General features: G+C 44.6%; 1 protein-coding gene across 1 annotated transcript in view; it reads right to left on the bottom strand.

The window, feature by feature from the left end:
• Positions 1-275: 275 nt before the first annotated feature.
• Positions 276-13,858, bottom strand: part of NR2E1 (nuclear receptor subfamily 2 group E member 1) — an 18,240-nt gene continuing 4,657 nt past the window's right edge. Inside the window, exons 2-9 of the mRNA XM_027631442.1 lie at positions 12,752-12,897; positions 11,957-12,044; positions 11,449-11,684; positions 9,994-10,140; positions 5,226-5,322; positions 4,691-4,840; positions 4,314-4,419; positions 276-1,716 (exon numbers count right to left, since the gene is read on the bottom strand). Of these exons, the coding sequence (XP_027487243.1) occupies positions 1,554-1,716; positions 4,314-4,419; positions 4,691-4,840; positions 5,226-5,322; positions 9,994-10,140; positions 11,449-11,684; positions 11,957-12,044; positions 12,752-12,897 (1,133 nt within the window). The 3' untranslated portion in view covers positions 276-1,553. The remainder of the gene's footprint in view (positions 1,717-4,313; positions 4,420-4,690; positions 4,841-5,225; positions 5,323-9,993; positions 10,141-11,448; positions 11,685-11,956; positions 12,045-12,751; positions 12,898-13,858) is intronic.

Here is a 13,858-nt window from a genome sequence, read left to right as displayed (position 1 = left end):
AGAGAAAACTGTATGTCACCTCCTTGAGAAGGGAACATTGCAGCCAGTGTATATTTGGATTACAGGGAACAGCTCTATGCAGAATCTCAAAAGTCAGGATCACCTAAGCTACTCCTTTGATGTTTGTCTAACCTGTTTTTCAAACCTCTGATGATGGAGACTCCACAGCATCTAAGGCAATCCATTTTAGTAGAGAATATTTCTATTCCCTGGTCAGCGGGGTACAGTGGAAGAAGCTAACTAAGAACAAGCATTAAAAGAATACTGGAAAGTACTTTAAATTCAATATATTTTTATTCTTTGTAAATACAATGAGTACAACTTTTTAACTTCACAAATCGGTTAATCCACTTTGTACAGGAAAAGTTTTACTCATTCTATGATAGTCCAAGTGCTGATCTTTCTCAGTGCTAGTTCCTAATAACAAATTTTGAAAAGTACAGCAGCTATCTTTAAATGTTTTTTTTTCTACATTTTTCATACATCAAATAAGCAGCTTATAACGTTTTTGTGTGTGAGAGGGTATAGGTGAACAAGGCTTCAAAATTAGAACCTGGAGTATTCTAAAAAGGCAATGGAGATTTTTGGAAATTGTTAGCATTGTATCAGTCAACAACTTTTATTTCTTTGAAATAAAATTCCTTCCATTGATTTTTTAATAGTCATTTCATTTCTCCACACATCTCATCGACAAAGAGTTTGGCCACCGTTGCCTTTGGTTTCAGCACTGTGCCAACGGGACAGCCAGCAGGTCACTGAAGCGGTCATCTCCATTGTATTTGGTTTTGCTGTTTTAGTCTTCCTTTCTTGACTTGTATCTTTTCAGGGGTGGGTGGGTGTGAATGTGTGTCTGTGTGTGTGGAAGAAGAAGGAGGGAAGTTTGGGGAGGAAGTTTATAAAGCTCTTGTGTCTTTGAGATGTTAACTGAACAAATCGTGACATCCGCGTCAAAGATCACCGGTTCATTTTGTAGGAAGAATGGAGCTCCCATCGTAAGCTACTTTTTAATCAGTTCTGAAGGCCACTTCATGATGTATTATAGCAGAAGCAATGTTTTGGTAACCTGGTCTTAAATGTTGCCTATCGTATTAAAAACATTTTCCCAACATAGGCTACTTTTAAAACAATTCTGAAGGCCACCACATCTTGTGTTACAACAGAAGCCAAGTTTGGTCACTCAGTTCCAAATACTGAACAAACTAAAGTACCTTCTTTCACATTTTGTCTCAGATCTGCCAGTTAAATGAGAGAATAGCAGAGTCTTTGTTAACTATGACTGGCATCTGAATTGCCTCCATCCTGTAGTAACAGGAATAGCAGCCAAATTCCAACCACTTTCACTTTTTCTGTAGAACAAAGCATTCTCTCCATGATCTAAATCACTCTGTTCAGAGCAGCAGAATCATATCTACTGGGGTGGTTTTTGTCAATGAGTTTAAGGGCTAAACATTCCCAGGCTTATGCTTCCTGTAGATTTTGTTAGTTGAGGCTTATTCTCCATAGATAAAAGTTCTTCTCAAACTGTCCATCCTGATTGTTTATTTTAAGGTAATTTATATGTCGCTGGATTTGTACATATCTGAAAGCAGTCTTGTAATTGGTACATTCCCAATGGTCTTTTTGAAAAACACTTCTTCTATTGTAGATGGACTAATTGAACGTAAAGCTGGTAAAAGCAATAAAAGTTTCCCAAAACGACAGGGTTGTGTGGGATACCTGGGAGATGGAGAGAGAAAGAATGTTATTGAAGTTTTCAAGTATTTTTGTCAGAGTAAGTATTTTATTTCATAGAAAAGGACCAACATTCAATAAACTGTACAGATGGTGCTACCTGTGCTAAAGCCCTGTGTTTTGTACTCATGTGAGCAAAAAGATTGACTCCAAGGAAATCTATATAGCTGTTAGCAGAATATAGAACAAAGTTTCTGAGTTTTGTTTAGCTCCTTTGTTTATTCCCCTAGAGCAATAGCAATATAAAGACTGGATCTGCTCTGATGTGTCCCTCATGCGACAACTATGTTCTCGATGCAGTTCAGGGAAGAGCTTGACCTGTAATAACTACCCTCTCATTTAAAGTGCAGTTTAAACCTAGCCAGATTGTCATGGTAATCACTTTGCCCCTTTTTGGTTGACATATGTATTGAATGCCAGTTGACATTTTTGAAGAAAATTTTAGTTAACGAAGCTATGTTTATCCCCAGGTAATGTGTTTGTGTACAGGATATTTTCCATCCTTTCTCCCAGGTTTTGAAGCGAACACAACATAGGGTGTGCGTTCTAGCTGTGCTTCCGCTGCCCTTTACACCAGCGATTCTCAAACTTCTGCTTGCAGTGGTCTCCCTGAAAGGAGGAGTAGATCATTTGGAGAAATGTGCTGCTTCTCCAGACTGCCGTCCCTTGCATCCTGTTGACTCCACTGAAAACAGCTGATACTGCTGTAACACTGGCAGGAAGGTAAATTCAAGCCTGAGGATGAAATGCACGCTGAAAGCCCTCTCCCAGTGAAGTCCAAGTGACAGTCCTGTCAGTGGACTGCAGATTTTCTCTTGTAAAAGGCTATCTTTTACAACAGGTATTGTTTAGCCCAGTAGCTAAATACTTCCAGCAACACAGAAATGCAGCAGAAAAATTGCCATGCCTGGAATGAAAACACTGGCTGTGTATTCCTCCCTGGCTTCTCTCTCCAGCAGGCCCTGTCTCAGTCTGTAGGGAGCAATCTTCCCGGAAAAGGCCTTCCCTAAGAGCAGGAAGAGGCTGCTATCCAGCGGTTATTCTTTTTGTTCTGAAGCAGCCATAACTGGATGGAATTTGCATATTTACTCCCATCCTCAATCAGGCCATTCCCTTTAGAGTAATAGAAGTGATCAGAGACTGCTGCTGTCTAATCTCTGATGTGGAGTAGCCTTCTGCCTGACAGAGCTATTATGACAGCAAATCAAAGTTTCAGAAAGAAAAGATGGTATTGAAGTTTCTCTTTTAGGGCTCCCGTCTCCCACTGTTCTAGTCTCATGGACCTTCACTGCAGCTAAACAACATAGACGTGGACTTTACAAGCCCTGTGACAACTCTCCCTGGGAGTCCTGAACCAACCAGGGCAGTGTTGCAGATGATGTTGGGTAACACCTTCAGGCTTCTCCCCTGTCACACGACTCTGAAGTGGTCCATAGCAGGAGGTTACTGATCTGTTCCCAGCCAGCTGTTCTAGAGTGTGGGGTTGTACTTTGCACATTTTCTGGGCTCACCCCCATACACTTTGTGGAATGACAGCTACAACTTTTACAGCAGGTTTTAAGATTTCTGTATCCTATGGAACTTGTCCTGAATTAGACAAGGGGAAATATTTTCTTCCCAGACAATGATTCTCATCACTCTCCCACTGCACCACAGTGAGATTCACAAGTTCTGGGTTTTTTGTTTCAACCCGAGCACAGACACAGGCTAGCATCTTGAAAGAGCCACTTAAGATCCTTGTGTCCTGATTTCTATGTCTGCAATGTGGGGGAAATCATATGGGAATTGGAGATCATGGGTAAAAAGCACTCATACTGGTCTGAGATGTGAAGTTTTGAGTATCACTTTTAGAGGTATTTATTGGATAAAGTGTAGAGGAAAATGTAGACCTCTGAACTGCAAAGTTTTCCACAGCAGGTGTCACTTCCCAGGGGAAGATCTCTCCTATTAGCACTTTTCTGTTTGTTTAAATACACTGAGGTGCTGGAGCATACCCAAAGAAGGGCAACAAAACCAGTGAAGGGTCTAGAGCACAAGTCCTCTGAGCAACAGCTGAGAGGGCTGGGGTTGTTCAGTCTGAAGTAAAGGAGGGAGGGGAGACCTTACCACTCTACCTGAGAGGAAGTTGTAGTGAGTTGGGTTTTGGTATCTTCTCCCAAATAGCAAGCAGAGGAAACAGCCTCAAGTTGCGCCAAGGAAAGTTTAGATTGAATATTAGGAAAAATTTCTTCCCCAAAAAGGTTGTCAAGCATTGGAACAGACTGCCCAGGGAAATGGTGGAGTCACCATCCCTGAAGGTATTTAAAAGACATGTAAATCTGGCACTTGGGGACATGATTTAGTGGTGGACTTGGCAGTGTTAAGTTAATGACTGAATTTGATGATTTGAAGGGTCTTTTCTGACATTTTCTGTAGTTCTCTTCCATCAAGAAATGCCTAATACCAGCAGGCTGACAGCCAGTGAATACTTGCTGTAACAGCCCAGTCCCCACTTCAGTCAGTGCAAATGTCATCTTCAGTACAGTGAGAGTAGGATTTTACCCCTACACCTGCCAGAAATATTGAGAGAAGACACCACTCACCTGGTATGAATGTAGCTGTTCAGAGTGAGCTGGGCTTCATCTTGAAGGGCTGCTATGGCAGCAGCATTTCGGAAACTCCTCAGTTCAGAACCACTGTGTGTGGGCACTGGAAAGCAGATCAGTTACTAGTTCAGCTTGACTCTTGGGTGGGTCAAAACAAGTTCAGCTAGTGCTATCAACGGAAATTAAATGTTCCTCTTAGTTTCCTAGCACTCCACTGTCAGTCATTCAAAATGCAGCACTGACTACTGGAATTCAATACTGGGAAATCAGTTGGGTGATACAAAGCTGTATCTGGCTTAAACCATAATTTTTTTCTTTAAAGTAGCAACCTCGTAGTCACCAGACCAGCTGAGCAAGAGATTCTTTCTGCTTACCAGCTTTGAAAGTGACGATGCATTTGAGACAGGCAAATTCAGTAGCATCTAGCCGAAGTTGTCTAAATCTAGCCACAACCTCCTGTAAAGCCTGTATTTCTGAAATAATTTTATTCAGCTTCTGAGAATCTGTATTGTCACCATTCATGCCTGAAACAGAAACAGATGAAATAAATAATATTAAAGGCATTTCCTTTATTTTATATTGATTTCTGACAAAATCCTCTGTATCAATATCCACTCTATTGTCACACTTGTCTATCTGGTTCCATGTAAACTGACTATATTGTATGAAAGTTAATATAAAATCTTCTCTTGGATGATAACAAACACAGTAATTTGCATTTAAATGACAATGCAAGCGGTCATGAATACAACAAAACAACATTATTTGCATTTAAATATAGATTTATAAATGACAGGTATGCTCCATTGTTCAGTAGGAATTTGTTATTCTTTACATGTTGTTCTTTTTTCAGTAATGTATTTTTATGGTAATTTTTGTAACAAAGTCATTAAATTGTGCAATTCTTACCAGATACAGCCAGTAGAGTGTTAGCATCAACTGGAATGGCCCATTGTGCTATTCCTAGAACAAACAGTTCTCTCCAAGCATCTTCCAAAAGCATCAGCTGTCATACAATAGATGTACAATATAACATAGTGTATAATTTATAGATTTATAAACAATTTAAATATGTAAATTTCTGTTATTTTAAAAACTGCTTTAAATGCCTGTCATGGTATTTTCCCCACAGCATTCATTAGCTCTTCTCTTAGGTTTTTGAGAAGGTGTCTAGAAAAAAGTCTATGCATTGTGGAAAAACACTGAGCGTTGGCTCACTGTGCACCGTGTTGTGGACCAAAAGGGAAGGCGAGAGAGGAGAGTGAGAATTCCTTCCCCAAGAGTTTGCTCACAACATGAACACACTTGCCTTTGTTTCTCAGCATGGTATGGGCTCTCTGCTCCTCTCCCTCACACATATAATTGTTCTAGGACAGCTTGGATGAGTGCTTTCCTCTTGCTCTCTAGGGATTACACCCCTTTCCCTTGGGAAGACTGAATTTGTGAAAAAAAGCCTGGACAACATCCTGCATCAGTGTAGGGAGCGCTGCTTTAGATCACATATGTATCTTACAGCCCCTTCCTTACTAAGCAAGTCTTTAACTCTGTCAAGCACAGCATCTGGACACACATGGAGTTTCTCAGTGTCACCTGTTTTCCTGGTTTTTTTTGCTTAAAATCACTCAAAAATTCCAGGCGCTGAGCTGTTGCCTTTCAGAGATGTGAATACCCAGGCACCTACACTGACAGCATTGCTGGTTCTCTGCCACTTTTGCATGTTGTGTGGCTGTATGGAGGATGTGTTTGTCTCTGTTTGGAGGCAATGCTTTTCATTTCCATGAAGAGTCAGTGGTGCATCTGAAGAGGAGAAAAGACTTCTGGAAATGCAGACTGGCAAAGCCAGACATTTTTAATCTTGAAGGCATCTAGGATTGTTAGCCCAGACCAACTCTTAAGAGACATTTGGAGGACCCTCAGTTCAGCTGAAGTTCATGGCCCAAATGTGTATGTGATGCATACACATTGCTGGGACCTTGTGCCCCACAATAGGGTGGGAGAGACTTGGAGGGATGAGAACTGGAGTGGAGTAGGGAGTTATCTTCTAGCTGTTCCATGCAGTGAAAACAGATTTTCCAAAACTCATGCAGCAAAAAAACCCAAACCAAAACAACACCCAAAACCTACAAAAATTAGTGTTGCTATGGTCCCTGAAAGTATCAGCAGCTTAGCTTTTTAGGAAAATAGGAAGGTGGGCATTTTAAGTCTATGAAGAGTCTCTAAGGAAGAACAAAGTAAAAAAAGATGTACCAAATTAATGATTATTTCCTTGGAATCAGATATGTGAAAGTAATAGCTGATGCAGAAAGCATCAATAAAAGTAATCCTTCATCAATGTGTAAATTCTTAACAGTATTGCTGTTCAGGGCAGTGTTATTTGTTGCCAGCCAATAGGACAAGAGGCAACGGGCAGAAACTGATGCACGGGAAGTTTCATTTGACTATGAGGAAGAACTTTACTGTGCAGATGACCGAGCACTGAGCAAGTTGCTCAGAGAGCCTGTGGAGTCCCCCTCATCAGAGATACTCAAGAACCACCTGGACCCAATCCTGTGCTGTGTGTTCCTTGCTTGAGCAGGAGGGCTGGACCAGGTGACCCACTGTGGTACCTCCCAGCCTGACCCAGTCTGTGATTCTTAGATTACAAGTTTTAATTCCCCCTGTTCTGGTCTGAATGGGATGAAGAGTTCTCAGAATCTCTGCTCTCAATTGTCACTGTAGGGTTATGTCCATTTTGTGCCTTTTTGTGCTATGTGCTTTGCAGAACTTCTACATAACCTAAGGAAATTGTGACAGGAAGGTATTTCTGTCACTGCTTGCACACAGTTACTGTTTGAAATACTTACATTGTATTTCACAGTATGAAAAACTACCGAGATTATTTTATGAAATGTGGGGGAGACGGTGTTTGTCTAGAGTGTAGTGCCCATCTCAGCTCTGTTCTGAGAGCAGATGCAACCACTGCAACCTGTAACCCAGCCCCTCCTCTGGATAATCCTGCCTGATGGATGGGCAGGTTTCTGTATGACATAGGAAATGATTCACCAGCCTTTCATTTGCGTTTGTAAAACTTTTTTGTCATTCATTCATGCAGATACAATGGTAATGAATGGTGGTTCCTGGAAGATATCAATTTCATATGTTTCTTCCCACTAAGTCTTTAAAGTCAGAAGACTTTAGAAATAAGAGACTACTCCAATAGCTAAAGCTTTCTTCATGCCTATGCATAAGTTTGTAAAACCACTAATTAAAATGATTCATGCTGAAGTCATACTCAGCCCTCCTTCTTCAAAGAAACAACAAATACTGGGCTGTCTGAAGGACTGGGTTTTGCTTCTTAATCAACCCCATCCTTAGAGTGACATTTTGTTGGTGATGTGCATTGGGCCAACCTGTCTCACAGGCAAAATGTACAGGTGTGCAGGATAGCAGAACTAGAAGTACGGTATTTTTGTTTGTGTGGCTTCCAGTTCATGATGGATTTATCTGTATGGATCTAGGGAAGGGATGCACCCTCTGTTTTACCAGGGGTAAGTGACTCAGCAATCCTCAGACTTGTGTTTTATCAGCAAATTAATTTCTATCTATTTCCTTGCCTTCAAGACGAAACAGTCTCAGAGTCCTGAAATCACAGTGCACTTGCCTTTTTAGAAGAGCACAAAAAAACCCCTAAAATTCAGAAAAAGGTTTTAGAGTCTCCTCAGGCCGATGTCAGGGATACAAAAAGAGAAATGCAGACATTTACAGCTGGGCCATTTGTCAAATTAAATAATGCAATAGCACTGTTATAAAAATCAACAGTATGATTATTTATGAAATAAAGTGATTAAAATCAGTTATTTCTTCTCCAGCTCTCCTAAATATGTCAGGGGAATCATTCAGGAAGAAGCCCAAGTCAAAGTGTTAGAGCTGAGCAGCTCTGAGTTTTGAGGAAGCTGGCTTGCAATGAGGAAGTCAAGGTAATGTTAAGGAAAGGCTGGGTTTTTAACTAACGTTAGTCCCCAATATGATATTGAAAGAGGCAGTGGGTTATTTAACAGGAGCACTGTGGTATCTATGGTAGATAAGCAGGCCTTGCTGTTTGTGGCATGTGCAATGGAGACTTCCCTTGCTCCCAAATCCTGCTGCCCCCTCCTCTGCACGCTAACAGAGATGCATAGGGAAATGTACCCCTATTATGTCAAATAAAGCCTTTGCCTAGGGAGTCTGCTGTGGACATCACCGGTCTAGAGATGGACTCAGTCTCCACCTGTGTGCTGGGGCTGGGGCTGGTGCTGGTGCTGGAGCAACACACCTGCTTCTTGTTCCTGATATTTGAGCCTGTTTCTTTGGTTTCTTGGTATGACAGACCTAGTGCTCCACAGGAGTAGTACCAGCAGATGATGTGATTAGAGAGCAGCATTCCACGCTGGGATTATTATCTTCCTAATAGTGTGTGTGATCTCCTGGACCCTGTGTCATCGCTTTCCCCATCCTCACTGCATAGCAGTGGAGCTGAGCAGCATTCCCTTTGTGTAACTTCCAGACAAGGATTTCAAAACATGGGTTTGGTGCTAGAAAAAAATTTTTATATACCTTAGCCTTATATCACATTGTGACCACCATGATTTGACTTTAGATAGAAAACACTATAGGTTTCCTAAGAAATTATTTTCTTTTAGTTCTTTGCATATCATATGCAACATTTGCAACGTGCATCTGTGGAAAGAAACTAGTTCCCCTGATAACTGCTATGCAACATCTAGACTGCTGTGTAACATCTAAGGCACAATTTTTTGAGTAACCATTTTGGTAAATTAGCTCAATCATATCAAAGTATTAGATATCTTTTATGACTGGGGCTTTGGGTAGGTTTCCACCCTTCCATTTTATAATTGTGTGATTACTTTTTTAAAAATTGGTGCATTACACAAAGCACACTGAGTCCTCATCAAGAATCAAGTCATTAAGAAATTGCTCCAGCTTGTATGGTGCACATATGATTTATTCAAGGTAAAGGTGAATTGTCATAGAGGAAAACAAAACACATTAGGGAAGATTTTAATTAATGGGGAAAAATACTGGGGGCTGGCCAAATACTGCTTCCACCATATTAATGTAATTGTAAGTTCACTGAAGCCAAGGTGAATAAGAAAAAAAATGTTGACTGTGTAAACAGTTGAGAGGAGAGCAGGAGCAGGAGAAGGTGAAGAAGGAGGAGGTAGAGGAGGTGATGGAGGAGGAGGAGAAATGGTCTTCAGAAACCCTTTAGTCATATCCTGAGGCTATATGTTTAAATAAGCATTTCTCATCCCAAAATAGCAAAGTAAGATGCTGTTTCCTATTTTATGGAGGGAAAAGTTGTCCCACGAGTAGAGAAAGAGTTTTGGCATGCTAAGCTTGGTCTGCAGCCTGGTGATTTCTCCTCTGAACCTTGCCCTCCCATAATAGTCACTTTATATTAGATTTTTTTTTGTTTGATTGATTTTCACTTGCTTCATGAAATAAAAGTTGGAGGAAAGCAGTTTCTAAGTCACTGCCTGGTTTTCAGGGACAGACCTAAATTCTACTGTGAACTTCAGAACTGCTGAAGTCCATTACAGATTTTGAGGTCTAGGGCTGGAAGTTCAGGACCCTATCTGAGGTCTGAGACTTTAACAGGTAGACCAGGCTGATGCCACTCCCACTGCAGGTGCCTTACCTGGTCTTGTAAGGACAAGGTGGAGAAGGCTGGGACACTCTTGGCCCACTTGATGCTCATGAACAGAAGTCTGGCTGCTGACTCGCAGACGGATTCAGTGGCCACTTCGTAGAGGTACATAGGGGTACCGTTGACTTCATGTGGGTACTAATGTCAAAAAGAAAATAAAGCAACTTCATACAGTGTCACCAAGGCAGTCTCATCTTCCTCTCCCCTACAACTGCCATTCTGCGCATCATACTCGTGCTCAATACAGAGTGTGCACTCTCCTGTTCCACAAGCAGAGGGCATTGCTTGCAGTGAGCTCACTCCAAACTGCTCCCTGCTGCTTATCCGCTTGGATGAGCTGTACTACAGAAACAGTTTGGAGGAAAAGACTGAAGGGAGAATGAAATTATTATCCTGGGGGTGGAGGGGGAAGTATGAAAATGAAGTGTTATCCTTTACTCTGTTACACACTCGCACATCTTTGATAGCAGAGTTAGAAGAATACAAATTTGATTAAGAATTTGTGGTTTGTAACCTTGCTTCAGAAGCTGATTTAGCATTCCAACCCTGCTCAGCAAAGCAGTAAGCACTCACTTAGCCTTAAACTTCATCTTGCTCCCTGACTGCAACAGGCTGTAAGTAAATGAGTAGAGCTAAACGTAACTATCTAAAGGCTGTGTCGGGTTGGAATGGAGTTATGTTTTCAAGTGTGTGCAACATTTTCTTGCTAAATAATTTCTGATTCTGTGTTTTCCAAAATTACCATGTAAAACTGTATATTGTGACCACAGTCATGATGGGTTCTGCCAAGCTACCAACTCTGAAAATGCAGAACTATTTAAGCAGTCTCTTCTGTGATTTTCTAGATGCAGTGAATATGTAAAATACCATTGCAAATGGGCTAATGAAAAACATCACCTCACAGCTAATTCCTGTGCAGTTGAGGCCACAGCAGTGCTTCCACTGGTCTGCTTAGGAAATGTCACAACCAAGAAGTACAGAGCCAGCTTAGCTAAGTTTGGTTTTTGTGTCTATGTGGGCAAGCTACAGGCTTTGGTCAGTACACATAGTACTTTCTGGACTATACCACCATGGAGATGTGCATTTTGCTGAAGAAAACCCAATGATTGCATGCCTTGTGAAACAATTTGTTTAAAACTGACTTGTGGATGGGCTCCAGGCAGGAATAGCACTTCTGCAGCCATGAAGGTGTAAGAATGAAGGAGAGACAGGGTTTGTATGGAGCAGGTTATCAGTCAGTGCTGCTGCTCACCCCTTCTGCAGAGGGCTTCTCATCCTGTGCACCTCATCTCTTCAGGGCTTTAGGGATATAACAAAAGTCCCCACCACAACCCTCAGAGCCTCAAGCCTTGCTCTTTGCCATGTCTATCCCAGAGGCAGGAAGGAGCTGACAGGTTGCAGGCACCCTGGTCTGCAGGCCTGCTGAGGGCCAGAGCGGTGGCTGACCTTTGGGGTGGGCTGTGCCAGGCCCACCAGAGCCTGTCTCTCTGGAGTGCCAGTGACGGTGGCCAGCTCCAGGCCATGGGGCTCCAGCTGGGAGACGGCGGTGAAGAAGGCGGGTGCTGGCAGGGCAGCGGTGGGGAAGTGTGGGGTGCCGCCGCTCTCCTCCTTGTGCCCGCGAAAGTAGAGGGCCACCTGCTTCCGTATTGTCGACGTCCGGGGGCCCCGCTCGTGCTGCACCGCTGTGGGGCACCAAGGAGAGATGAGGGAGTCACCAGGGGGTTCCACACTGGGTACCCTGCACTGCTCGGCTGGGCTTCCCTCCCTCCTTGCAATTTTCTCGTGCCCCTTGCCCAAGAGATGTCTCGGGAGAAATGTCCGAGGCTGTCACAGGATGGGGGGGTTATTGGGGGCCAGGGCAAGGAGACACCAGAATGACACAGCGCTCCACAGTTCAGAGTAACTCTGTCCTGCTGCCCTGCCACCCCGGCCCCGGGAGAGGGGGAGCAGGTACCATCTTTGTTCATGTTGACCTCCAAGCACTTCTTCAGCCGGCAGGCTCGGCACTGGTTCCTGTGCGTCTTGTCCACCGGACAGCCTCCCTGCAACACAGCCAGCCGTCGGGCCGGGGGCAGCAGCGCGCCCATCCCGCCGGCTCCCAACACCCTCCCCGCGGCGGCGGGCACAGAGGGGCCGCCCTTGGGTGCGTCGGGCCGGGCCGGGCCGGGCGCTCGGCCCCGGGATAGGGCGGGCCGGGCCGCCTTCAGCACCCGAGACAGCGACGGCGGTGCCGCCCCCTCGGGGCGCCCCGGTGCACCGAGCCCCACTGCGCCTTCCCAGCCCCACGTCCCCGTGGGGACGGTCCGCGGGTGGAAAGGAGCGCGGCCGGAGCGGGAAGGCGAAAAGCGGGGCTGCCTCGGGCCAGGCGCGGGAACGACACGCCGGCATGTAAACTGATGGTTGTCTATCTCCCGGCCATGTACTGAGGCTTATGGAAGGCTGCCCCTCTCTGTCCCTTCATAACGAGAAGATGTGCTGGCTGCGCCCTCCCCCAGCCCGCATCCCTCCGCCTCCCTGCGCATCCCCCCGGCCTCTCCGGTGGGCTGGGGAGGGGGGGGCGTGCGGGAGACAGGCGGGCTGGGACATCCAGCGCCCGGCCTTGGCCCGGCACCCCCTGGGAAGGGAGGGTGAGACTGCATGGGTGCTGCGCCTTGCTTGCTGCGGGTGTCTGTTGGCGAGGGGAGGGCAATACGGACCCTTGGGGAAATGCAGGGCGCAGGCGGTGAGGGGGATGCTCTGCGGCTGGTACCTGATTTCCTGATTTGCAAACATAGGTCCTGTTCCTCCTGATGCTCCGCTTGAAAAATCCCGAGCACCCATCGCAGGCATACACCCCATAGTGCTTCCCGGAGCTGCGGTCCCCACACACTTTGCAAGGGATGTCTAAGATGCGACCTGAAAGCAGAGAAGGGAAAGAGGGAAAGAGAGCGCTCAGCAATCTGACCTCCGGAGAGATTAGCCCCAGAGCCGCAGTACAAGCAAATAACGAAGTGATTTTATAGCCAACTTTCTTTTCCTTGAGCAAGTGTCAGTCTTCTACAATGAGCATTATTCATGCCCCACTACGTTTATTTGGATCTTCTATAATCGCCAAGACCCATTTTGGAAGGGAAGATTACAGCAGCGGGAGCAGCAGACTTGCCCGCTAGAAGTGAGGATGAGGAGGGTGGAGAGGGAATTGCGAGGATTTAGGGGGAGTGTTTCCTTCGTTTTCTGGCGCACGGCAAACAAAGGTCGGCACTTTCCCTGGGCAGGAGAGCGGTCAGGAGACCGAAGCAGAGAATTAAACCAAAACAAAATAAAATGACCAGGAAGCCAAGTAATCTCCTCTCCCCGCTAGCAACCCAGGGAAAGGGGGTTGGTTTCTGCCGCAGAGAGGGCGTGCCATTTTCTTCACCTCAAAACCTGCACCAAAACTTTCCGCCTCGTTTTTGTGAGCTGAGGAGTCTGCGGGCGAGCTTGGGTGCGAGTCTGCAGGGCGGGCAGCGCCCCTCCGCTCCGCTCCGCCTCTCCTGCAGCCCCCTCTCCACCAGACGCTGCTTTCACACCGGCTTTGACTAGAATTGCAAATGCTCTGAGGGGGATGCAAAAACTCGTAGAGAGTATTGCAGCCCCGTTCAAGAAACCCGCCAAAACCCCGCTCGGCTTCTGCCTTTTCTATGTTTTTTTTCTTCTCTCTTCTATTCTTTTTTCTTTTTCCTTTTTTTCTTTTTCTTTTTTTTCTTTTTTTTTTCTTTTTCTTTTCTTTTTCTTTCTTTTTCTTTTTCTTTTTCTTTTTCTTTTTCTTTTTCTTTTTCTTTTTCTTGTTCCTCTTCTCTTCTCTTCTCTTCTCTTCTCTTCTCTTCTCTTCTCTTCT

The sequence above is a fragment of the Corapipo altera genome, unplaced genomic scaffold (assembly GCF_003945725.1).
Source record: "Corapipo altera isolate COAL_440 unplaced genomic scaffold, ASM394572v1 2b, whole genome shotgun sequence".
NCBI lineage: Eukaryota > Metazoa > Chordata > Aves > Passeriformes > Pipridae > Corapipo > Corapipo altera.
This window is presented reverse-complemented; position numbering and strand designations above follow the sequence as displayed.